We start from the raw sequence: 24,439 nt of genomic DNA on the forward strand, positions 1-24,439 counted from the left end.
AGCAGCTCGTTATGCCAGCCGTAGGTACTCGGGGCTATTTTTTTACTCGTGGACATTTTATATCAGGCTGGAAAAAACGTCCCGACTTACCTGATGCCCCGAGTACCTACGGCTGGCATAACGAGCCGCTAGGATATATCGACGGACTCTTACGGCCTCCTACGGACTCGTTCCGAACACTCTGCGAGTTTGAATCAAGGGGAAAACTAGGTAGAATTTGTGAATAACTCAGGAAAGTGGGACAGGCCCTTAAGACGACCATGGCTGACAAGGGAGGTCAAGGACAACATAAAAGCAATAGATAAGGCATATAACACTGCCAAGATTAGTGGGAAGCCAGAGGATTTGTAGAGGAGGATGGGGTTTAAGTGTTAATGTGTTCGTGGCAGATTGCCTGGTGAGCCTGCTTCACTTACCTAGAATTGCTAGCTAATGAATAACAGAACTGCAAACGCTGTTGTGACTAAAATGCCAAGTGGAACTGCAGAGAAAAAACAAGTCTGTTCCAGAGACGATAAGAACCAGTGCAGATGGCTGTGTGATTAACTGTGTGATTAACTGGACCAATAACTGCTCATGTATAAATATACTGCCTGTGCACAATATAATTGAGTGGGGCCACGAGGAGCTGGTAAGTATGTGACCAAGCTTACAGTGAGTGTAGTAAAGTTGTGGCGTTACTATGAGCATCAGTGTCTGACGGCGTTTATTATTCCAGAGCGTGGGCGAGCTTTAACAGATTGGGATGTTTTTAAAGAACAACAAAAGGTAACTAAAAGGACAACACAGAGAGAAAAGATGAAGTACGAATGTAAGCTAGCCAATAATATAAAAGAGGATAGCAAGAGTTTCTACGGATATATCAAGAGTAAAACAGAGGCAAGAGTGGACGTTGGGCCATTGGAGAATGATGCAGGAGATGTGTTAATGGGAATTCAAGAAATGGCAGAGGAATTTAATAACTTTTTTGCATCCGTCTTCACAGTGAGAGACACCAGCAGTGTGCCTGCAATCCTAGAGAGCCAGGGGGCGGAACTAGTGTAGTGGCGATTAATAAGGAGAAGGTGCAAGGAAAACTGAAAGGTCTGAGGGTGGGTAAGTCACCTGGACCGGATGGATTGCACCCCAGGGTTCTGAAGAAGGTGGCCTCAGAGATTATGGAGTCATTAGTTGTGATATTATAGAATCTCTAGAGTTAGGAGTGGTTCCTGAAGATTGAAAAATTGTGAATATCACCCCGTTGTACAAGAAGGGAGCAAAGCAGAAGAGGGGAAACTATAGGCCGGTTAGCCTAACTTTGGTGGTTGGTACGATTTTAGAGTCAATTATAAAGGATGAGGTTACGCAGTACTTAGAAGTTCACGATCAAACAGGCCAAAGTTAGCATGGTTTTGTGAAGGGGAGATCTTGCCTGGCGAATCTGTGGGTTCTTTGAGGAGGTTAATAGCAGGATAGACAGAGGGAAGGTTATAGAAGGTTATAGGATTTACATCGGGGAGACCAAGCGCAGCTTGGGCGATCGTTTCGCCGAACACCACGATTTACATCAGGGAGACCATGCGCAGGTTGGGCGATCGTTTTGCCGAACACCACGATTTACATCGGGGAGACCAAGCGCAGGTTGGGCGATCATTTCGCCGAACACCTCCGCTCAGTCCGCAATAACCAACCTGACCTCCCAGTGGCTCAGCACTTCAACTCCCCCTCCCATTCCCAATCCGACCTCTCTGTCCTGGATCTCCTCCATTGCCAGAGTGAGCAACAGCGGAAATTGGAGGAACAGCACCTCATATTCCGCCTGGGTCCTTGCGTCTGGATGGCATTAACATTGACTTCTCCCAATTTTGCTAGCCCTTGCTGTCTCCTCCCCTTCCTTAACCCTCTAGCTGTCTCCTCTCACGCTCCTATCCGTCCGCCCTCGGGCTCCTCCTCCTCCCCTTTTCCTTCCTTCTCCCCCCCCACCCGTCTGAAGAAGGGTTTTGGCCCGAAACGTCGCCTATTTCCTTCGCTCCATAGACGCTGCTGCACCCGCTGAGTTTCTCCAGCAATTTTGTGTACCTGGGAAGGTTATAGATGTGGTTTACCTAGATTTTCAGTAGGCCTTCGATAAGGTGCCGTATGCCAGGCTGCTAGGGAAGATGAGATGCCATGGTATTAAAAGGGAAGATACTGGATTGCGAGCTGGCTGGATCTGCACTGTATCTCTAAACTAAATGAAACTAAACATGGCCTGTCCCAAGGCGCGGACTGAGTGACACAAGTTCCACAATGATGGTCACGATCCCTACCCGTGTGGACCAGCCCACTCACCACAGTCCCACCGTGCCCGAGTGTAGTGTTGTCGGGAAGACCACGTGGAAACGTGTCAACATGGTAAACACCAACAATCCCATCTGAAGAAAGCTATCTTCTCCATACGATGGATAACACAAACTGATGGATCAGGTGGACTTTAGACTTCAAAAGGCAGGAACATTAAAAATGAATATTCCTGCTTTATAGTGCCATTTTCAAGGGGTGTAAGCAACCAAAGGGCAAGAGATGGGAACGATTGTATTTGTGGAGAGAGAACAATTTTTGGTTACATAGCATACGAGAAGCACGTTCTGGATGGAAAGGTCATACGTGGAGTATTGACACAACGTAACCGAGTTGAAACATTAACTCTGTCCCTCTCCACAGGAACAAGGAACAGGTCCAATTGCCTCTGAGGCAACAAACAACAACGGTGGTTCAGAACCAGATCGTGGCGCAGGTGAGATGGAAGTGAGCTGTATTACAGGGGGAGAGAGATGACTGAATAGAGGTTTACTTGAGTGAAAAAAAGCCCAAACGCAGACAAATGGGACTAGCGTAACTTGTGTGGCAAGGGTGTGACGGACTGAAGGGCTGTTTCTGTGCTATATAATGCTATGACTCTACGGTACCTATGTTACTGTTGACAGAAGATGGGCCTTAATAAGTATTGAAAGACAGTATGGATGAACTTCAATAATTGTTCATTCCTAGGTGCCGGGGAAATATCAAAGGTGGCTCAGTCTTGGCAAACAAGTTGATTCAGAGGTGTAGGTTTAGGTTTATTACTATCACGTGTATCGAGGTACAGCTTTGTTCTGCATGCTATCCAAACAGATCAGATAATACTAGACATAAATACAATCAAGCCAAACTCAAGTACAATAGGATTGAGCAATGGGGAAGATACAGAGTGCAGAATATAGTTCTCAGCATTGTAGCGCACCAGTTCCACAGACCGTCCAATGTCCGCAATGGGGTGGAGGTGAATCGGACAGTACCCTAGTGTATGGAAGGGCCATTCAGAAGCCAGATAACAGAGGGGAAGAAGCTGTTCCTGGGTCTGGTGGTGTGCGCTTTCAAGTTTCTTTACCTTCTGCTGGTTGGGAGCAGAGAGAAGAAGGAATGACCGGGGTGGGTCGTGGACAAGTCTTTGATTGTGTCGGCTGCTTTTCCGAGGCATTGTGAAGTGTAGACGGAGTCACTGGCGGTGAGTCTGGTCTGTGAGATGGACTGGGCTATATCTAGAACTCTGTAGTTTCTTGCCGTCTTGGGCGGAGCTGTTCCCAAACCAAGCTGTGATGCAACCCGACACCGCGCTCTCTACGGTGCTTCTGTAAACGTTTGTAAGAGTCACTGGAGACGCCCAATGACCTCAGGAGGTAGAGGCGTTGGTGGGCCTTCTTGGTTGTCACATCAATGTGGTTGGTCCATGACAGATCATTGGTAATATTAACGCCAAGCAACTTGAAATTCTCAGCCATTTCCACTTTGGTACCATCAATGCTGATTGGGACGAACTCCACCATGCTTCTTGAACTCAATAACTAGCCGCTTCATTTTGCTGACATTGAGGGAGGGGTTGTTGTCGTGGCACCATGTTACTAAGTTCTCCACCTCTTTCCTATACTCCGTCTCATCATTGTTTGTTATCCGGCCCTCCGCAGATATGTTGTCTGCAAACTAATATCCTGTTGTATTATTCTTAGAGACAACTCGGAGAATGAACGACGGTGGGGGGAGCTTCACGACATCAGAGAGCGATGAACTGGTTTTCTATGTCAATGGACACAAGGTAGTTGGAGCAACAGGGTCCTGAATCAATAACAGATGAAATGTTTACTCTGGGTCCTGACCTGGATGTATTATGGTTCAAAATTACGTCTTGTTTTCCAATTCCTATTGCATCTCCCCATCTCTCTGATTACTTCCAATGCTCAAATGTTCAGAGGTTGAAGCTCGGACTGAGATAGAGTGATACAGCGTGGAAACAGGCCCTTCGGCCCAGATTGCCCACACTGGTCAACATGTCCCAGCTACACTAGTCCTACCTGCCTGCGTTTGGTCCATATCCCTCCAAGCATGTCCTATCCATGTACCCGTCTAATTGTTTCTTAAACTTTGGGATAGTTCCAGCCTCAATTACTACCTCTGGCAGCTTGTTCCATACACCCACCACCCTTTGTGTGAAAAAGTTACCCCTCAGATTTCTATTAAATATTTCTCCTTCACAAACCTATGTCCTGTGGTCCTCGATTCCCCTACTCAGGGCAAGAGACTCTGTGCATCTAACCGATCTATTCTTCTCATGATTGAAACGTAAGATCCTGGTGTTTGTAACAGAGGGATATGAGAACGTGTTCCTCATACATTTCCTTCACTTCCCCTTGTTCTAGACCATCCCAGTTGCTCCTCTGATGCGGATAATGTAAAACAAGTTGGCACCTTTTCAAACTAAGTGGGTCACTCGTTTAAGGAGGAAATGCAGCGTTCGTTTTTCCTCGCGGAAGGTTTGTGAGCCTCGTCAACTCACTTGCTCAAAGAGGCGTGGCGGCCATCTTAAGCGACCGGCGGGCCATTCTTTAGCTGGCATGTAAACTAAAAGAGGGAAGGCATGTAGAGGGAAGAAAGAGGGAAACAAAGGAGGGTTGATACCAACGGAAACTATTGATTGTTGGGATACAATCATCCATTTATTGGTCTGGGATCAGCTCTGAGACAAAAAATTAGACCTCTGCTATTTTTAGCTGAAACAATCAAAGTCACAATGATGGACAACTTTGCTCCACTAAAGCCTCTTATCTGTAAATCCTCAGTCATTTCCAAACTGATGCTATTGCCCAAAGATGGGTAATTTACTAATACCATCTCTAGTTACGGAGGCAGATGGGATTTGCATGAGTTATCAAGTGTTCAGTCATGGTATCAACTGCCAATGGACACCAGGTGCATTCTGTGCATTAAAGAGTGTGTGGATATGCATATACGGCATGCACAAGTCCAAGGTGATACACTTTGGTGGTGGTATATGTTAATCACAAAGGTACAATCAAATCAAAGTATCCGGTGAGAGTTTTACCAAACCACATTTAGCACTGGTGTATTATTATGCAAAATCAATGACAACATAGAATGAATGTGTGATCACAAAGTATTTAATAACAATGTGGATTGATAGAACACTAACTATTGCGTTGCTTGCATCCAGTTTCAATCAACAGTGAACGAGGCATACAGTGGCGAAGGGTGCATTCTCGCTACACTAGGAAGGAATGCTCTTTTATGTCTTCCTCCATTTGGCCTCAATAGACGGGTTTTGCAAAATTCAGTAAGATTCCCGCTTCCGGGTTTTCATAGTGCTTGCCTGGGTTATACACCCATGGCTCCTGCTGAGGCGAAGAATGAACATAAAACCTTACATGGTTAATTCCGGATAAAAAGATGCTGGTTCAGTTGTGATGTTGAAACCATTCTCTGCATGATATAATCAATCATAGACTTACAGACTCTGAGAGATCGTTTCTGTGGCTTGGGTTGTCAAACCATGAGCATTAAGAGTGCTCACTACAGATTGCAGGGATAGCACCATATAGCAGCTATCTGCGTAGGAGATGGGAAGCATTGTTTATGCTTCCTGACGTTTAACTCGGCACGGATAACTGACACATTAAAATTCAGTTTTATGAGATTATAACATTAAGTTACTATTCCATTACTGTGCCTTAAGTACCTCCTAATCATTTGGCAGATGAGCACATAAACCACTCTGTCCGGTCTCACCCTCTGATAGCCAGAGAATGAAGGTATCTCGTCAGCTTAAAACCTCTCAGGTTTAGGGACGCAGAGATATGGGTTGTTAACATTGTACTACGTCACTTCACCGATGGGCACCAGCAACATCCCTGCCCATGGTCATACTCACGTACTTGTGATTACGCCATGGCATTGAGTACAGGGCTATGGGTCCAGTCATTGCAACGCTGGATAGAATGATCATATCTGTGGGCTATAATAACATATTTTGTTTATGATTAATCAAGCAGATTAGACAGGGACACAAGACCAAACTAGAGTTGCATATCCCATGGACCTTGGGTTGCGTGTGATCACGTATTTGCACCAGTATGTCAAGGTTCCTAAGAGCTTTATAGACTGACAGCAATATTATGAGTTACATAAAATCTTGTTAGAAGGAATCACTACGAACTTTCTCCAGATGGTTATATGGGTCTGGCATATACAGGAGTGTACATTGACATTGAGTCTCACTCCACCAGGACTGCTATATCTCAGCAGCAGGGATGGACCACATCCTAGCGGTTGCAGCATGGTCAAACTATTGATCTGTCCAAATATTCAGAATAAACCTATTGCTAGATCAAGGGTATTTGCCAACTCTATGTTAGGTATGGTTCATACTCCCTCCAGGTTGTGGGAGGTTACTATTGCCACTATTATACATTAATAGCATTGAACTTGAACTTGAACTTGATATCTATGTCATGTCTGAATACATTCTTAATGTTCACTCATCATTGGCCTACTGATGCAGTGTATGACGCCTGGACTAGGTTCCACGGCATGTAATCACACAGCTTTAATATCTTCACGTAGCCACTCATGTGACTCCGAAGTAAAATAGTAAGATTAAACGAGAACTTACCAGTTTGAAGTTTGATCTTTATTTTATGAGGAGTAATGTTGAGGGATTATGTGCCCTCCGCTCCCAGCCCTCTATCATAAAGTTCAAATGGTATTATGGTTCTCTTATCTTACTATGTTCAGTCCAACAACTGTTTTCTGCGATTTCACACCGCTGCTTTGAAGATTGACATGCATGTGCACTGGACGGGGTCTTCACGTAATCCCTCAACGTTACTCCTCATAAAATAAAGATAAAACTTCAAACTGGTAAGTTCTCGTTCAATCTTACTATTCTATTGTGTATTGTGCTCTTTTTGATTGTACGGCTGCATGGTAACTCATTTCACTGTACCTTAATTGGTGCATGTGGCATCAACTTGAACCTTGAACCTTGAATGTAATAAAGAGTGTTTGCTCGATTCTAAGGCATGTTCATCTGTTCTGCTGCTTATGCTTCATTGCCTGCAGGTGGTGGAGAGGAATGTTGACCCTGAACTCAACCTGATAACCTACCTGAGGAGGAAATGTATCCTTGCCTCTTGCTATTGGCGTCTCCCGCGGTTACGGATGTGGAAAGAGAGGGGGAGACGCGGGACTAGACCCTCCTAACAGGTCCCACTCAGGGTCAGCTGAACATTTGGATACCGATCCACCCCCAGCCCTTCCAGTTTATTAGCATCCTTCCCTACAACAGGGCAACCAGAACTGTATGTACTTCCTAAAATGTGGCTTTGGCAATGATATGTACAGCTGTAGTTTAGCTCTGAAGAACTCTGAAAAAGGATTGTGACCCGAAACATCACCCATTCCTTTTCTCCAGAGAGGCTGCCTGTCCCGCTGAGTTACTCCAGCATTTTGTGTCTATCTCTAGTTTAGTTTAGATTAGTTTAGTTTAATTTAGTTTAGGTTAGAGATAGCATGGAAACAGGCCCTTTGGCCCAACGAGTCCGCGCCGACCAGCGATCGTCTCACACTAACACTATCCGACACACAAAAGGGACCCTTTTACAATTTTACCAACGCCAATTAACCTACTGACCTGCACGTATTTAGAGTGTGGGAGGAAACCTGGGCTCCCAGGGAAAACCCACACAGTCACAAGGAGAGTGTACAAACTCCGTACAGCCAGCCACTGTAGTCAGGATTGAACCCAGGCATCTGCTGCTGAAGGCAGCAACTCTACTGCTGCATCACCGTGCCGCCCTACTCCTGTACCCAGTGAAAAACACAAAGAGCCGGAGTAATGCAGAGTGTCGGGCAGAATCTCAGGAGAACATGGATAGGTGACGTTTTGGGACGGGACTTCTCTTCAGTCAGAAGAAGAGTCCTGACCTGAAACGTCACCTATTCATGTTCTCCAGAGATGCTGCCTGACCCGCTGACTTACTCCAGCACTCCAGCACTCTGTGTCTTAGTTTGTAAACCTGCATCTTTCCTTCTTTGTGTTACTATGTGCTCAATGCCCTGACCAATGAAGGAAAGCATGTCCAATGCCTTCTTTGCCACCCTGTCAACCGGTGTCACCATCTTGTTTCAACCCTGCCCCTGCACTTCACGGTCTCTCTGTTCTGCAACCCTCCCCATTTTACTGTGTAAGTCCCACCCTATTTATTCCCACTTTATCTGCAACACTTTGCATTATGTGAACTAAACCACAGCTGCCTTTCCTTGGCCCATTGGACCAATGGATCAAGTTTACATTGTAATAATAGATACACCTTCTTCATGGTTCACTGGTTTAATCCGAAAACCTACTAACCATACATCACATCCGAGTCATTCACCTAAATAACAATCAGCAATGTACTTTGTATTGTGTGCGGTGTACTTGTAGCCCAAGCTCTCTCTCTCTTCCACTCCTCTGACATTCACTGTGTCTTTTAAGAAGGAACTGCAGATGCTGGAGAATCGAAGGTACACAAAAAAGCTGGAGAAACTCAGCAGGTGCAGCAGCATCTATGGAGCGAAGGAAATAGGCTCCATTTTCCTTCGCTCCATAGATGCTGCTGCACCCGCTGAGTTTCTCCAGCTTTTTTGTGTACCTTCACTGTGTCTTTGCCTGGTTTAAGTTGACAAACTGTATCCCTTCTCACTTGACCAAGTTAAATGCTGCCTGCCACTGCCATGTCCATGTTCCCATCAGATCTATGTCCTGTTTAAAGCTTACACAACCGTCTTCCATTCATTTACATCTACATAACCGTCTATATCTCTTATTTCCATTTCCCCTGACTCTGAAGAAGGGCCTCAACCCAAAACATCACCAAATACAGAGTGAACCAGCTCCACAAACTCCAGCACTGTAAACTTCATCAGCCCATTGCTAGTTATCATCATTACTGGCCCACTGGTTCCTCTGTAAATTCCATCACTGGTTCCACTGATTTCTCCATAAACCCCATCACTGGCTCCACTGGTTCTCTGTAAACCTTCATGGTTCACTGGACCATCTGTAAACCTTCACGGTTCACTGGTTCAACTGCAAACTCCACCACTGGTTCACTGGCCCAACTGTAAACCACCACTGGTTCACTGGTCCATCTGTAAACTCCACCACTGGCCACTAGATCCTCTGTAAATGACTGGCTCACCCACAGGTTCCACTGGATGAGGTCTCCAGTGTAAACCATCTGACCATCTCCTTTGGCGACCAGTTTTCACTTTACATTGTCGGTGTGTGGTGACGCAGCAGAGCCCAGTATAATCTACTCCACCATCTCCATTCCCACGTGTGTCCGGTGATGCCCACCCACCCACCTTGGGCAGCTGCCGGCCCTGCCTGTACACCACCGCTTTCCTTAACACGAGCGTCAGTGGGCCTGATGGGGACCAAGCTCGGCTGCGGAGAGGGAGGATGCGGCTCCTGCACCGTGATGGCCTCCAAGTACAGCGCCCTCCAGGGGAAGATCGTGTATCCTTTCACCAACCCGCTCCTGAACCGAGGAAACCTTCCCCACTGTGGCATTCAGTGGGACATGTTCAACTCTATCATTGCAAGAGATAGAGGGTTGGTGGAAATCACCGTGGAATTCATTGCCGCAGAGGGCAGTGGAGGCCAAGTCAGTGGGTATTTGCTAAGCGGAGATTGAAAGGTTCTTGATTAGTAGGGGCGTCAAAGGTTGTGGGCAGAAGGCAGGAGAATGGAACTGAGAGGGATCAAATGGTGGAGCAGACTCGAAGGGCCAAATGGCCTAATTCTGCTCCACTGACCAAGGTTTTATGATCTGTCAATAGTTTTATGGAGAAAGGGGGAAGATCCTCCAGAGCTCGCTGTTTATTGAGATTCTTCACTCTCTTGACCAGACCTGAACATCAGGAATCCCATGTACAAGCAACCCGCATTGACACTAATCCTAGGTTAATCCCAACTAATTATTGTCTCCACGTACACGTGACCTTCCACCAGATTCTACCACTCCCCAAAAAACACAAATTTGGTTGCATTTGTGACCATTGAGGTCACCAAGAGGATTGACAATGGCTGGGCTGTGAACATTGTCTACATGGACCTCAGCAAGGCATTGGACATGGTCTCGTATGGTAGGCTGGTATGGAAGGTTGATTTACATGGAACCCAAGGTGGGCTAAACCAAATGGATCCAACGTTGGCCTGGTGGCAGGAGAGGAAAGGTATTTGTGAGGGTGGTTATTCAGACTGGAGGTCCGTGACCAGTGGAGTGTCACAGGGATTGGTGCTGGCTCCATTGTGGTTTGTCATCGGCTTTAACCATCTGAAAAACAGTGTTGTTAACATTGGTAGTAAGTCTGGAGATAACACCAAGATTGGTGGTGTCATTGGACAGTGAAGAAGGCTATCTAAGATCAGAGCAGGATCCAGAGGAATGAGGGAAGTAGGGAAAGGATGGATTTGAACCTGGAAAAGTGCAAGGTGTGCCATTTTGCTAAGTTAACCCATGGCAGGACTTACACAGTAAATGGCAGGGCTCGGGAGAATGTTATAGAACAGAGAGACCTGGGGGATACAAGTTTTTTTGTTTCAGTTTTGGAGATACAGCATGGAAACGCCCATCGGCCCACCGAGTCCATGCTAACCTTCAGTCACCCATTCACACTGGTTCCTTGTGATCACACTTATCCTGATAAACAATATCTACGGCTTTACCCTGATCGGCCTTTTTGGTTACTTCTTCAAAAATACTCAATCAGATTCATGAGACACGATCTCCCACATACAAAACCATGCTCTCTATCCCTAATCACTCCCTGCCTATCCGCATACATACATATATGCCTTATCCCTCAGCATACTCTCCAGTAACATGCCTACCACAGATGTCAGGCTCACTGGTCAATAGTTCCCAGGCTTTTCCTTGTAACCCTTTGTGAACAAAGACACAACATTAGCTGTCCACCAGTATTGGCTCCTCACCCGTGTCTAATAATGATTCATATCTCTCACCATATCCCTCCATTCCCTGCAACTCCATGTACGTATATAATAGCCTTTTAAACACCACCATCATATCTGCCTCCACCACCACCCCTGGCAGCCCATTACAGGCCCCCAACATCCTCTGTGGAACAAACATGCCCCGCACATCTCCTTTAAACTTTGCCCCTCTCAACTTAAACCCGTGCCCTGTAGTGTGTGTAATTTGTGACCCCTACGACGCGATGTATAAGTTATTATGGTGCTGTGTGGACAAACACTGGGCCAAGGAGGGGTGTCACCACACGTATCCTGTGACCCCCCCCTTCCTGCAAGCCTCCGTGCCTGTTCTCCGTACGAACCGCTCCTTGGTTCACAGCCACCCCATGCTTCCCAATCCGTGGGGACAACATGGCTCGGTCTGTCCCTCCTTGACTCTGTCTCGCCAGACACATTGCCATCAACGCCTGCCTGGCCCCCCTCTGCTCTCTCCACCGTACCGCCATCACCACTGTGGAGGGGATCGGGAGCACCGCCACTCGGCTCCATCCAGTCCAGGTCAGCCACTCCGGTGCCATGTCTTCCTTCTGCCCGGAGGGAGTGGGAACAATGGAGGCGGGAATGAAAGTGTGGGTTTAGGATTATTATTATCACGTGTACTGAGGTACAGTCAACAGCTTGGTGTCCCATGCTATCCAAACAGATCGGGGAGGTGGTGGAGAGGGATGCCAGCAAATGTAGTCTTTAAGGTCGGCAAGGTGGCGCAGCGGTAGAGTTGCTGCCTTGCAGCGCCAGAGTCCGGGGTTCAATTCCGACCACGGGTGCTGTCTGTACGGAGTTTGTACGTTCTCCCTGTGACCTGCGTGGGCTTTCTCCGAGATCTTCGGTTTACTTCCACACTCCAAAGACGTACAGGTTTGTAGGTTAGTTGGCTTGGTATAAATGTAAAATTGGCCCTAGTGTGTGTAGGATAGCGTTAATGTGCGGGGATCGCTGGTCGATGAGCCGAAGGGCCAGTTTCCACATTATATCTCTGATATAAACTAAACTAAACTATGAGGTACTTTAGACAGGTTGATGCAAAGGCACAGACACATGCAGGGTATGGATGATATGGACATTGTGGGCCAATGGGCCTGTTCCTGTGTTGTACCCTTCTGCAGAGGTACAGTGAAAAGTTTTGTTTTGCATGCTATTCAGCCAGATCAGATAAGGCTACACACAAATACAATCGTCAAACTCAAAATCGTCAAAGTACAATAGGTAGAGCAAAGGGGTAGATGCAGAGTGCAGAATATAGTAGTAATAAGTTCTTCAGAAACAAAGAACTGCAGATGCTGGTTTACACCAAAGATAGAGTGCTGGAGTAACTCAGCAAGTCAGTCAGCATCACTGGAGAATGTGGACGGGTGACGTTGACAGTCGGGACCCTTCTTCAGACAGTCCGAAGAAGGGTCTTGACCCAAATTGTTCCATCCTTTTTCTCCAGAGATGCTGCCTGACCATTTGTGTTACTCCAGCACTTCTGTGTCTATCTTATGAGGAGAGCAATGTTCAGGCAGGGAAAGTTCCAACCTCAATTTATGAAATTCAAATGGACAAGTTCTTGAAGTAAAAGACTTGGAGGCAGCAGAGAAAGATTGGACTAACTGCGCTGTTCCCATCAGGCCCCAGCTACATGGCTTGGGCCAAATGGCCTTTGACATTGCTGCAACATGTCCATGGTTGTCTGCTGAACGTCTGACAAGATCAAGCTTGCTTCTGGAGTCCCAGAACAGAGGTCATGGAGTCATAGAGTGATACAGTGTGGAAGCAGGCTCCTCAGCCCACCTATCCCATACCACCCAGCTGCACTAGTCCCACCTGCCTGCATTTGGCACATATCTCTCCAAACTGGTCCTATCCATGGACCTGTCAAACTGTTTCTGAAACATTGGGATAGTCCCTGCCTCAACTACCTCCTCCGGCAACTTTGTGTATGTCTCTACACCCACCACCCTTTCTGTGAAAAAGTTACCCCTCGGATTCCTATTAACTCATTTCCCCTTCACCTTAAACCATATAACCATATAACAATTAGCACGGAAACAGGCCATCTCGACCCTTCTAGTCCAAACCGAACATGTATTCTCCCCTAGTCCCATATACCTGCGCTCAGACCATAACCCTCCATTCCTTTCCCGTCCATATAACTATCCAATTTATTTTAAAATGATAAAAACGAACCTGCCTCCACCACCTTCACTGGAAGCTGATTCCACACAGCCACCACTCTCTGAGTAAAGAAGTTCCCCCTCATGTTACCCCTAAACTTCAGTCCCTTAATTCTCAAGTCATGTCCCCTTGTTTGAATCTTCCCTACTCTCAGTGGGAAAAGCTTATCCACGTCAACTCTGTCTATCCCTCTCATCATTTTAAAGACCTCTATCAAGTCCCCCTTTAACCTTCTGCACTCCAAAGAATAAAGCCCTAACTTGTTCAACCTTTCCCTGTAACTTAGTTGCTGAAACCCAGGCAACATTCTAGTAAATCTCCTCTGTACTCTCTCTATTTTGTTGACATCCTTCCTATAATTAGGCGACCAAAATTGTACCCCATACTCCAGAATTGGCCTCACCAATACCTTGTACAATTTTAACATTACATCCCAACTATGTCCTATGTCCTCTGGTCCTCGATTCACTTACCCTGGGTAAGAAACTCTGTGCGTCTACCTGAGCTATTCCTCTCATGATTTTATAGACCTCTATAATAGTTCACCCCTCATCCTCCTGTGCTCCAGGGAATAGAGTCCCAGCCTACTCAACCTCTCCCTAGAGCTCAGACCCTCTGGTCCTGGCAACATCTTCGTAAACGGGCACAATGGGTTGAAGGACCTCCCTCTGCACTGTGTGTGTTTGAACGTCCTATCGCTTATTTAACTGAGGTGCAGATTGCGAGTCAAATCCAGGCTGCCTTTCAGGGTGCCAAGCCATTCCTTGTTGCAGGAAACTCACAGAGTGAACAATACGCGATGATCAACAATCAGCATAATGGCAAAACCAAAAACAGCAGAGTGGCCAAAGGTCGTAGTGCAATCTGAAGCTGTGTGTAAAATAAACACAAGCCTGCAATAACCGAATACCCGTACGAGCTCATACTACCAATAGGGGAATGGGGGGAGAAAGAGGCGACCAGTTCAAGAGCTGAATAGATTCTAGACTCAAGAGATATAGCAGGGAAACAGGCCCTTCGCCCACCGAGTCCACGTCGACCAGCGATCACCCCATATACCCGCCCTATCCTATACACTGGGAACAATTTACAATTTTTACCAAAGGCAATTAACCTGCAAACCTGTACGTATTTGGAGTGTGGGAGGAAACCAGAGACAATCCATTCGGTCACAGGGAGAACGTGCAAACTCCGTACAGTCAGGATCTAACTCGGGTCTCTGGCACCGTGAGACAGCAACTCTACTGTGGATAGCAGTGGGGAAGAAGCTGTTCTTAATTCTGGTCATCTGAGCTTTCAAGCTGCTGCATCTTCTCCCTGAAGGTAGAGGAGAGAAAGGAAAATGGCCAGGGTGGGGGACAGGTATCCTTGACGATATGTCCAGCGTTCCTGATGCAACGCACCGTGAAGATGGACTTTATGTAGGGAGTGCTGAGCCTGTGATGGACTGGGCTGTGCTCACCACTCTCTGCAGGATCAGGCAGTCAGGAGCCGAGCAGTTGCCACACCAGGGCTGTGATACATCCCGTCAGAATACTCTCTGTAGCGCATCTGTAGAAGGTAAAGAGAATCCCGGTGCACATGCTGAATCTCTTCAGATGCCTAACATGCGATGGTGGCATGTCAGAGGTTTTTGGGTCTGCACATGGATATGCAGGGAATGGAGGGTAGGGATCACATGCAGGCAGGAGGGATTAGTTGGACAGCATTATGTTCAGCACAGACATTGTGGGCTGAAGGGCCTGCTCCTATGCTGCCCTATTCTACATTATATGTGATAAATGTAAATAAACTGATCACTTATCAATGTGAAGGGACCAGGTTAGGTTGCCTGTGATATGGATGCCCAGAAACCTGAAACTATTGACCATCTCTATAGTGGCTGCTTAGTTTGGTTTACTTTAGTTTAGTTTAGTTTAGGTTTAGTATAGAGAGTTTAGTTTAGTATAGAGATACAGCACTGATACAGGCCCTTCAGCCCACCGAATCCGCACCGACCAGCGATCCCCACACAATAACACTACCCTACACACAATAGGGACAATTTTTACATTTACACCCAGCCAATTAACCTACAAACCTGTACGTCTTTGGAGTGTCAGAAGAAACTGATGTTCTCTGAGAAAACCTACGCAGGTCACAGGGAAATGTGCAAACTCCGTACAGACAGCACCCTAAGTCAGGATTGAACCCCAATCTCTGGCGCTGTGAGGCAGCAACTCTACCGCTGCGCCACCGTGTCGCTGTTGATGAGGACAGGACTGTGTTCACCATTGTTAGCACGAGGCTAGCTTACAACACAATGGTGTAATGATTGAATATTTCCCTCCTTCTCTTTCCTGTGCTCCACTTGGGTGTGCACCTATTTCTCCCTTCCCCCTTCCTCCCGTCCCCATCCACCTATGTTCTCCTGTACTCTATATCCACCCATATTTACAAAGGCTCTTGCCCAGACTGGGATAATCGAGGACCAGAGGGCATAGGTTTAAGGTGAAGTAGGAAAGCTTTTATAGGAGCCTGAGGGGTAGCTTTTTCAAACAAAGGGTGGTGGGTATATGGAACGAGTTGCCAGAGGATGTAATTGAGGCAGGGACTATCCCAACGTTTAAGAAGCAATCAGGCAGGTAGATGGATCGGTGTTGTTTCGAGTGATATGGGCCAAACGCAGGCAAGTGGAATGTGTAGCTGGGACATGCTGGTCAGTGTGGGCAAGTTGGGTGGAAGTGCCTGTTTCCACACTGTATCACTCTATGACTATATTCCTGCCTCATCCTTATCTCACACTTTTTTGTCTTTTTATCTCTGGCCTTTGAACAAAACAATCTACCATTCAGACCCCCTCCCCCCCCCACCCCCCCACTTCTCCTGTATCCACCTATCACTCTCCAGGCTTTGTCTCAGCCCCAGGTACACAAAAGTGCTGGAGAAACTCAGCGGGTGCAGCAGCATCTATGGAGCGCAGGAAGTAAGCAATGTTTCGGTCCGAAACCCTTCCTTGTCCCAGTCCCACATCTCTTCCAGCTTTGTCCTTCCCCAAACACAATCAGACTGAAGGAGGTTCCCGACACAAACATCACCAAGTTCAAGTTCTCCAGGGATGCTGCCTGTCCCGCTGAGTTACTCCAGCACTCTGTGCCCATTTTGTGTTCACCACCTCACTTCATTTGCTCAACAACTGCCCCCTTTGTCACCCAGATGTTAAGGGTTAGGTTGTTTTCCTGTCACCGTGACACAATCATTACGGATCTCTTAAAATCATGAATAAAGTGCAGGACATAATTGTAAACTGTTTCCAATGCAGGCAGTATCAGGAAGCAGATGGATGCCTCCTTGGTACACGTGACAATAAACCCTGGTACCTCAGTGTACTTCGGTACACATGACAATTACCTAAACTCAACTCAATGGGGGAGTAAAGAGAAGGGCTTATTTTACACAGCCAGCAGATATGACCTTAAACAAGGCTTGGATAGAGTGGATGTGAAGAGAATGTTTCCACTAGTGGGAGAGTCCAGGACCAGTGGGCATAGCCTCAAAATTAAAGGAAGGAGATGAGGTGGAATTTCTTTAGTTAGAGGGTGGTGAATCTGTGCCACAGAATTCTTCGCCAATTCTTTGTGGAGGCCAAGTCAATGGCCTCCACAAAGGGTGAGATATTTAAGGGTGAGATAGATAGATTCATGATTAGTATGGGTGTCAGGGGTTATGGAGAGGAGGCAGGAGAATGGGGTTAGGAGGGAGAGATAGATCAGCCATGATTGAATGGTAGAGTAGACTTGATGGGCCGAATGGCCTAATTCTGCTCCTATCACTTATAACCTTATAAGCAACAAAGACAGATTATACCATCAATTTAAGAAAGGAATTTGTGAATGCCAGAAAAGGAAAGGGTGAAAAGGAGGCAGAGTGCGATTTGTTGAATAATTCAGCCTCTGGCACATGGATATACAGGGAATAGAGGGATAAGGATCATGTGTGGGCAGATGTGTATCGAAGCCTTGTGTTTGACACACACATTGTCGGCTAAAGGACCTGGGTGGAAACCGGGAGCTACCGGAGGAAACCCACGCGGTCACGGGGAGAATGTGCAAACTCCCCACACACACACACACGAACAGCACCCAAGGTCAGGATCGAACCCTGGTCTCTGGAGCTGTGAGGCAGCGGCTCTACCCGCTGTGCCGCGGTGGAATACGTGTGAAACGATGGGTTACAATGACAGTGACCAACTTTTTTGTCAGGTTTTATTGTCATATGCCTTGAAATGGAACAATAAACAATGAAATACTTTGTATTTCTTTGTATGCTTTGCACAATGAAATGCTTACATGTAATAATGTCCCAGGACTTCCAATAAAACTCCAGAGGTGTAATAATTGCCTTTCACCATTCTGAACCAGGATCTCCGTCTGCACGGCTCACAGCCTCTTCATCGTATCTAATCGGTTTAAGTGTCTTTCACAACCCGAGTGGGCCAGTCCCCGTACTTTAATGTAGATGAGAATTTCATAAGGTCATGCGATAGGAGCAGAATTTGGCCATTTTGCCCATCAAACCTATTCCGCCATTCAATCATGCTTAATCTATCTCGCCCTCCTAACCCCATTCTCCTGCTTTCTCCCCACAACCCTTGACACCCGTATTAATCAAGAATCTCTGCCTTAAAAATATCCACCGACTTGGTCTCCACAGCTTTCTGTGGCAAAGAATTGCACAGTTTCCCCACCCTCTGAGTAAAGAAATTCCTCCTCATCGTCTTCCGAAAGGAACGTCCTTTAATTCTGAAGCTGTGGTATCTGGTCCTAGACTCTCCCACTGGTGGAAACATCCTCTCCACATCCACTCTATTCAAGTTTCCGTGCGTGATCGAGCTACCTGCATGACATCTCTGCTTTCATTCCCACCCCAGGAGCGCATCGCAAAGGCCCACGGCAGCCAGTGTGGATTCTGCACCCCAGGGATGGTCATGTCCATGTACACGCTGCTACGGAACCACCTCAACCCCACGCTGGAGGAGATCGAAGACACTCTCCAAGGTAAAGTCTGCTCCTTGTGGCTCACTTCCACCCTGGACAACCATCCTGTCCATGGATTACTATCTGAATGGCGTCAGGTTAGGAACAGGGGTCATGCAACGAGACCTGGGTGTCCTTGTACATCAGTCACTGAAAGTGATTGTGTTCAGTTCAGATTGTGATCAGTTCTGGGCACCTTGTTACAGGAAGGATATTGTCAAGCTTGAAAGGGTTCAGAGAAGATTTACGAGGATGTTGCCAGGACCAGAGGGTGTGAGCTATAGGGAGAGGCCGAGTAGGCTGGGTCTCTACTCCTTGGAGTGCAGGAGATGAGGGGTGATCTTATAGTGGTGTATCTTAGAGAGATCAGGTAAATGCACAGAATCTCATGCCCAGAGTAGGGGAATTGAGGACCAGAGGAAATGGGTTCAAGGTGAAGGGGAAAAGATTTAATAGGAATCTGATGGGTAACTTTTTCACACAAAGGGTGGTGGGTGTATGGAACAAGCTGCTAGAGGAGGTAGTTGAGGCTGGGACTATCCCAACGGTTAAGAAACAGTTAGACAGGTACATGGATAGGACAGGTTTGGAGGGATCTGGACCAAATGCAGGCAGGTGAGACTAGTGTAACTGGGACATGTTGGCCGGTGTGGGCAAGTTGGGCCGAAGGTTCTGTTTCCACATTGTATCACTCTATGCCTCTATGACTAAGTACGCATGCAGGTACAGCAGGCAGTGAAGAAAGCAAATGGCATGTTGGCCTCCATAGCAAGAGGATTTGAGTATAGGAGCAAGGAGGTCTTACTGCAGTTGTACAGGGCCCTGGTGAGATCACACATGGAGTATTGTGCGCAGTTTTGGTCTCCTAATTTTTGGAAGGACATTCTTGTTATTGAGGGAGTGCAGCGTAGGTTCACGAGGTGAATTCCCGGGATGGCGGGACTGTCATATGATGAAAGAATGTGCCGACTGACGTTGTATTCACTGGAATTTAGAAGGATGAGAGGGAATCTTATAGAGACCTATAAAATTCTAAACCCTGAGAGTTGTGAATCTGTGGAATTCTTCACCACAGAAGGCAGTGGAGGCCAATTCAGTGGATGTTTTCAAGAGAGAGTTAGATTTAGCTCTCAGGGCTAACGGAGTCAAGGGATATGGTGAAAAAGCAGGAACGGGATACTGAGTTTGGATGATCAGCCATAATCATATTGAATGGCGATGCTGGCTGGAAGGGCCGAATGGCCTCCTGCACCTATTTTCTATGTTTCTATGGATATGGCTCATCCCGTTAAAAGCCCGAGGGGGTTGAGATAGAGGGCAAGAGATCAGCATACGGGTTAGTTAGTTCCACTGATTCAATGCTACGTCATAGTCACATGTAGCTAGCTACCGTGAAATACTTTGTTTTACTTACAACTCGGTAGAATCGTACAGCAGACCTCATCGAGGCAGTTCACAAGTATCGCCACACTACTGCCGCAGACAAAACTACACAAGGTCACCCAACAGTCCTGTCTTCTGGCAGCCACCACACCTTGCAGTAGGAAGCTCCCGACTGCCGGGTCTCTCTTCATTCTCGGCAGCGCCCCCACACCACCCAGTCCCCCCCTTTTCTTTATTTAAAATAATATATTCAATTATTATAAAAGGTCATATTTACAAACCAAAGCAGTACTGACGAACCCACCTCCATAACACAAAATCACCAAAATATCTCATCACCTCATTTTCAAATAACTATATCACCATCCTGGTTAAAGATACACCTTCCACCTGGCATCGTGAATCGCTAAGTTCCTCCTTTGTTCACGGCGGCCCCTCGTCGGATAGCCCTTGATAGCCCCCCTCACTCATGATGGCCCCCTTGCTCTCCACTCTCCCACCCCTCTCTCTCTCCACTCTCCACTCTCTCCACTCTCCCCTTCGCTCTCCCCCACTCTCTCCACTCTCAATTCTCCCCCCTCTCTCTCCCCTTCTCTCTCTCCCTCTCTCCCCTTCTCTCTCCTCTCTCTATCTCTCTCTCCCTCTCTCCCCCTCCCCGTCTCTCTCTCCCACTCCCTCTCTCTCTCCCTCTCCCTCTCCCCCTCTCTCTCCACTCTCCCCCTCTCTCTCCACTCTTCCCTCACTCTCCACCCTCCTCCTCGCTCTCAATGGTCCCACCTACAGTTCAACAATGCCAAGGGTGCAGGTTCAATCCTGACCTCGCACACTATCTGTGTGGAGTTTGCACGTTCTCCCTGTGACTGTGTTGGTTCTCTCCGGGTGCCCACGTTTATCTCTCAAACTCCAAAGACATGCCAGCATGGTGTTTGTCACTGATTATGACTCCCACACTCCAAAGACGTGCAGGTTTGTAGATTATATGGCTTCTGTAAATGGATAGAACTAGTGGTCGGCATGGACACAGTGGGCAGAAGGGCCTGTTTCGACGCTGTATCTCTAAACTAAACTGAACAGCGCCCTGTCAAGTAGTGTGTTCCACCCACTCTCTGGCTCCACACCTTTCTTCCATTTTCTTCAAAACCCTTCCACTGATTTAAATGTCTGATAGATTTGACCCCATGCTTATACGTTTTTGCCATCCAGTCTAACCGTCTCTCTCTCTGAAGAATGGGTCCCGATCCAAAACATCGCCTGTCCACTCCCTCCACAGATGCTGCCTGACTTGCTGCGTTTCTCCAGCACTTTGTTATTTTACTCAAGATTCCAACACCTGCAGTTCCTTGCGTGTGTATGCATGTCGTGCACGTGTGTGTGAGTTTGTGTGTGTGTGTGTGTGTATGTACGTGCACATGTGAATGTGTGTGTGTGCATGTATGTGTGTGTGCATGTGTGTGTGCGTGTGTATGCATGTGTGCGTGCGTGTGTGTGTGCATATGTGCATGCGTGTGTATGCGTGTGTGCGCATGTGTGTGTGTTGGTGTGTGCGTTGGTGTGCACACATGTGCTTGTGTGTGTGTGCTTGCACATTCATGTGTGTGTGTGCATGTGAGTGTGTGTGCATGTGCATGCATGTGTGTGTGTGTGTGCATTTGTGTGTGCGTGTTTATGCATGTGCGTGTGTGTATGTGATTACATGTGCATATGCGTTTGTGCGCTGCATGTGTGCATCTGTGTGTGTGTGTGCATGTGTGTGTGTCTGTCTCTCTCACCTCATTTAAATCTCCTCTCAGACTACAGCTGGGTATTTTCCACAGAATGGGAGAATTGTGGAAACACTCAGCAGGTCAGGCAGCATCTGCGGGGAGAAGCAGAAGCAACAATACATCTCTGTGACCCGTGTGTACCATGTTGTGGGCCCCACGCCTGAAACTAAGTGTCCTTGGAGTGATGGATTCTCAGTGTCCATCCCGCACTGTTCCCCCCTGTATTCCCGGGACAGAGCCTGTTCCCCACTGTCTCCTGTGTCTTGGCCTTGCAGGAAACCTGTGTCGCTGCACGGGCTACCGACCCATCGTGGAGGGATTCCGCACCTTTGCCCAGGTAAGAAATACTGATGGCTGGAGCCAGGTAACTGGCCTGTAATCACACTCAGCCCACAGATCTCTCAGTCTGAAGAAGGGTCTCGATCTGAAACGATACCATTGCTTCTCTCTAGAGATGCCACCTGTCCCGTTGAGTTACTCCAGCATCTTGTGTCCATCTATGAATGGTTTTACAGACTTATTTCCTCACCACTCCCTGGTCCAAAGACTATAGGGCATTTGTCTTCACGAAGGAGGACACAAACAATTTTCCTGATATACTAGTGGCCAGAGGATCTGGGGTGACGGAGGAACTGAAGGAAATCCACATTAGGCAGGAAATGGTGTTGGATAGACCGATGGGACTGAAGGCTGATAAATCCCCAGGGCCCGATGGTCTGCATCCCAGGGTACTTAAGGAAGTGGCTCTAGAAATTGTGGATGCATTCGTGATAATTTTCCAATGTTCTATAGACTCAGGATCCGTTCCTGTGGATTGGAGGGTAGCTAATGTTATCCCACTTTTTAAGAAAGGCGGGAAAGAGAAAACAGGGAATTATAGACCAGTTAGCCTGACATCGGTGGTGGGGAAGATGCTGGAGTCAATTATAAAAGATGAAATAGCAGCACATTTGGATAGCAGTAACAGGATCGGTCCGAGTCAGCATGGATTTACGAAGGGGAAATCATGCTTGACTAATCTTCTGGAATTTTTTGAGGATGTAACTAGGAAATTGGACAAGGGAGAGCCAGTGGATGTAGTGTACCTAGACTTTCAGAAAGCATTTGATAAAGTCCCACATAGGAGATTAGTGGGCAAAATTAGGGCACATGGTATTGGGGGTAGAGTGCTGACATGGATAGAAAATTGGTTGGGAGACAGGAAACAAAGAGTAGGGATTAATGGGTCCCTTTCAGAATGGCAGGCAGAGACTAGTGGGGTACTGCAAGGCTCGATGCTGGGACCACAGCTATTTACAATATACATCAACGATTTAGATGAAGGGATTCAAAGTAACATTAGCAAATTTGCAGATGACACAAAGCTGGGTGGCAGTGGGAACTGTGAGGAGGATGCTATAAGAATGCAGGGTGACTTGGACAGGTTGGGGGAGTGGGCAGATGCATGGCTGATGCAATTTAATGTGGATAAATGTGAGGTTATCTACTTTGGTATCAAAAACAGGAAGGCTGATTACTATCTAAATGGTGTCAAGTTGGGAAAAGGGGAAGTACAACGGGATCTGGGGGTCCTTGTTCATCAGTCAATGAAAGTAAGCATGCAGTTACAGCAGGCAGTGAAGAAAGCAAATGGCATGTTGGCTTTTATAACAAGAGGAGTCGAATATAGGAGCAAAGAGGTCCTTCTGCAGTTGTATAGGACCCTAGTGAGACCACACCTGGAGTATTGTATGCAGTTTTGGTTCCCTAATTTGAAGAAAGACATTCTTGCTATTGAGGGAGTGCATCGTAGGTTTACAAGGTTAATTCCCGGGATGGCGGGACTGTCATATGCTGAAAGAATGGAGCGGCTGGGCTTGTATACTCTAGAGTTTAGAAGGATGAGAGGCAATCTTATTGAAACATATAAGTTTATTAAGGGTTTGGACACGCTAGAGGCAGGAAACATGTTACCGATGTTGGGGGAGTCCAGACCAGGGGCCGCAGTTTAAGAATAAGGGGTAATCCATTTAGAACGGAGACGAGGAAACACTTTTTCTCACAGAGAGTTGTGAGTCTGTGGAATTATCTGCCTCAGTGGGCGGTGGAGGCCGGTTCTCTAGATACTTTCAAGAGAGGGATAGGGCTCTTAAAGATCGCGGAGTCCGGGGATATGGGGAGAGGCAGGAACGGGGTACTGATTGGGGATGAACAGCTATGATCACATTGAATGGCGGTGCTGGCTCGAAGGGCCGAATGGCCTACTCCTGCACCTATTGTCTATTGTCTATTGTCTATTGGCAGTTTCCCGTCATGGAGGGCATGGGGTGGGGGTGCAGGGGTGACATTTATTGCCCGCTAGTGGTGGCGACCCCCCTCCCCACGATACGTCTGGTGATAGAAGGCCAGTGGTGATAGAGGGACAGTGACACATTTATTCATCAGGGTGGCAGAGGTGTTAGGTGGCATCAGTCCGGGCGAGGAAACAAAGTCAGGATTGGTGGCACGGTGGTGCAGTGGGTAGAGTCGCTGCCTCACAGCGCCAGAGGCCCGGGATCGATCCTGACCTCTAGCGCTGTCTGTGTGTGTGTGGAGTTTGTACGTTCTCTCTGTGACTGCGTGGCTTTCCTCCGGGTGCTCCGGTTTCCACCCACATCCCAAAGCCGTGCGGGTTTGTAGATTAATTGCTCCTAGTGTGTAGGGAGTGGATGAGAAACTGGGATAACATAGAACCAGTATGAACATATGGACTCAGT

At 47.2% G+C, this 24,439-nt stretch overlaps 1 protein-coding gene across 1 annotated transcript in view; it reads left to right on the top strand.

The window, feature by feature from the left end:
- The first annotated feature begins 229 nt into the window (after positions 1–229).
- The window catches only part of LOC129697635 (xanthine dehydrogenase/oxidase-like), a 79,134-nt gene continuing 54,924 nt past the window's right edge, over positions 230–24,439 (top strand). The window contains 8 exon segments of the mRNA XM_055636348.1: positions 230–631; positions 2,683–2,755; positions 4,005–4,090; positions 7,408–7,465; positions 9,754–9,850; positions 11,779–11,887; positions 18,453–18,579; positions 21,980–22,041. Coding sequence (XP_055492323.1) covers positions 4,019–4,090; positions 7,408–7,465; positions 9,754–9,850; positions 11,779–11,887; positions 18,453–18,579; positions 21,980–22,041 — 525 coding nt within the window. The 5' untranslated portion in view covers positions 230–631; positions 2,683–2,755; positions 4,005–4,018.

The sequence above is a fragment of the Leucoraja erinacea genome, chromosome 5 (assembly GCF_028641065.1).
Source record: "Leucoraja erinacea ecotype New England chromosome 5, Leri_hhj_1, whole genome shotgun sequence".
NCBI lineage: Eukaryota > Metazoa > Chordata > Chondrichthyes > Rajiformes > Rajidae > Leucoraja > Leucoraja erinaceus.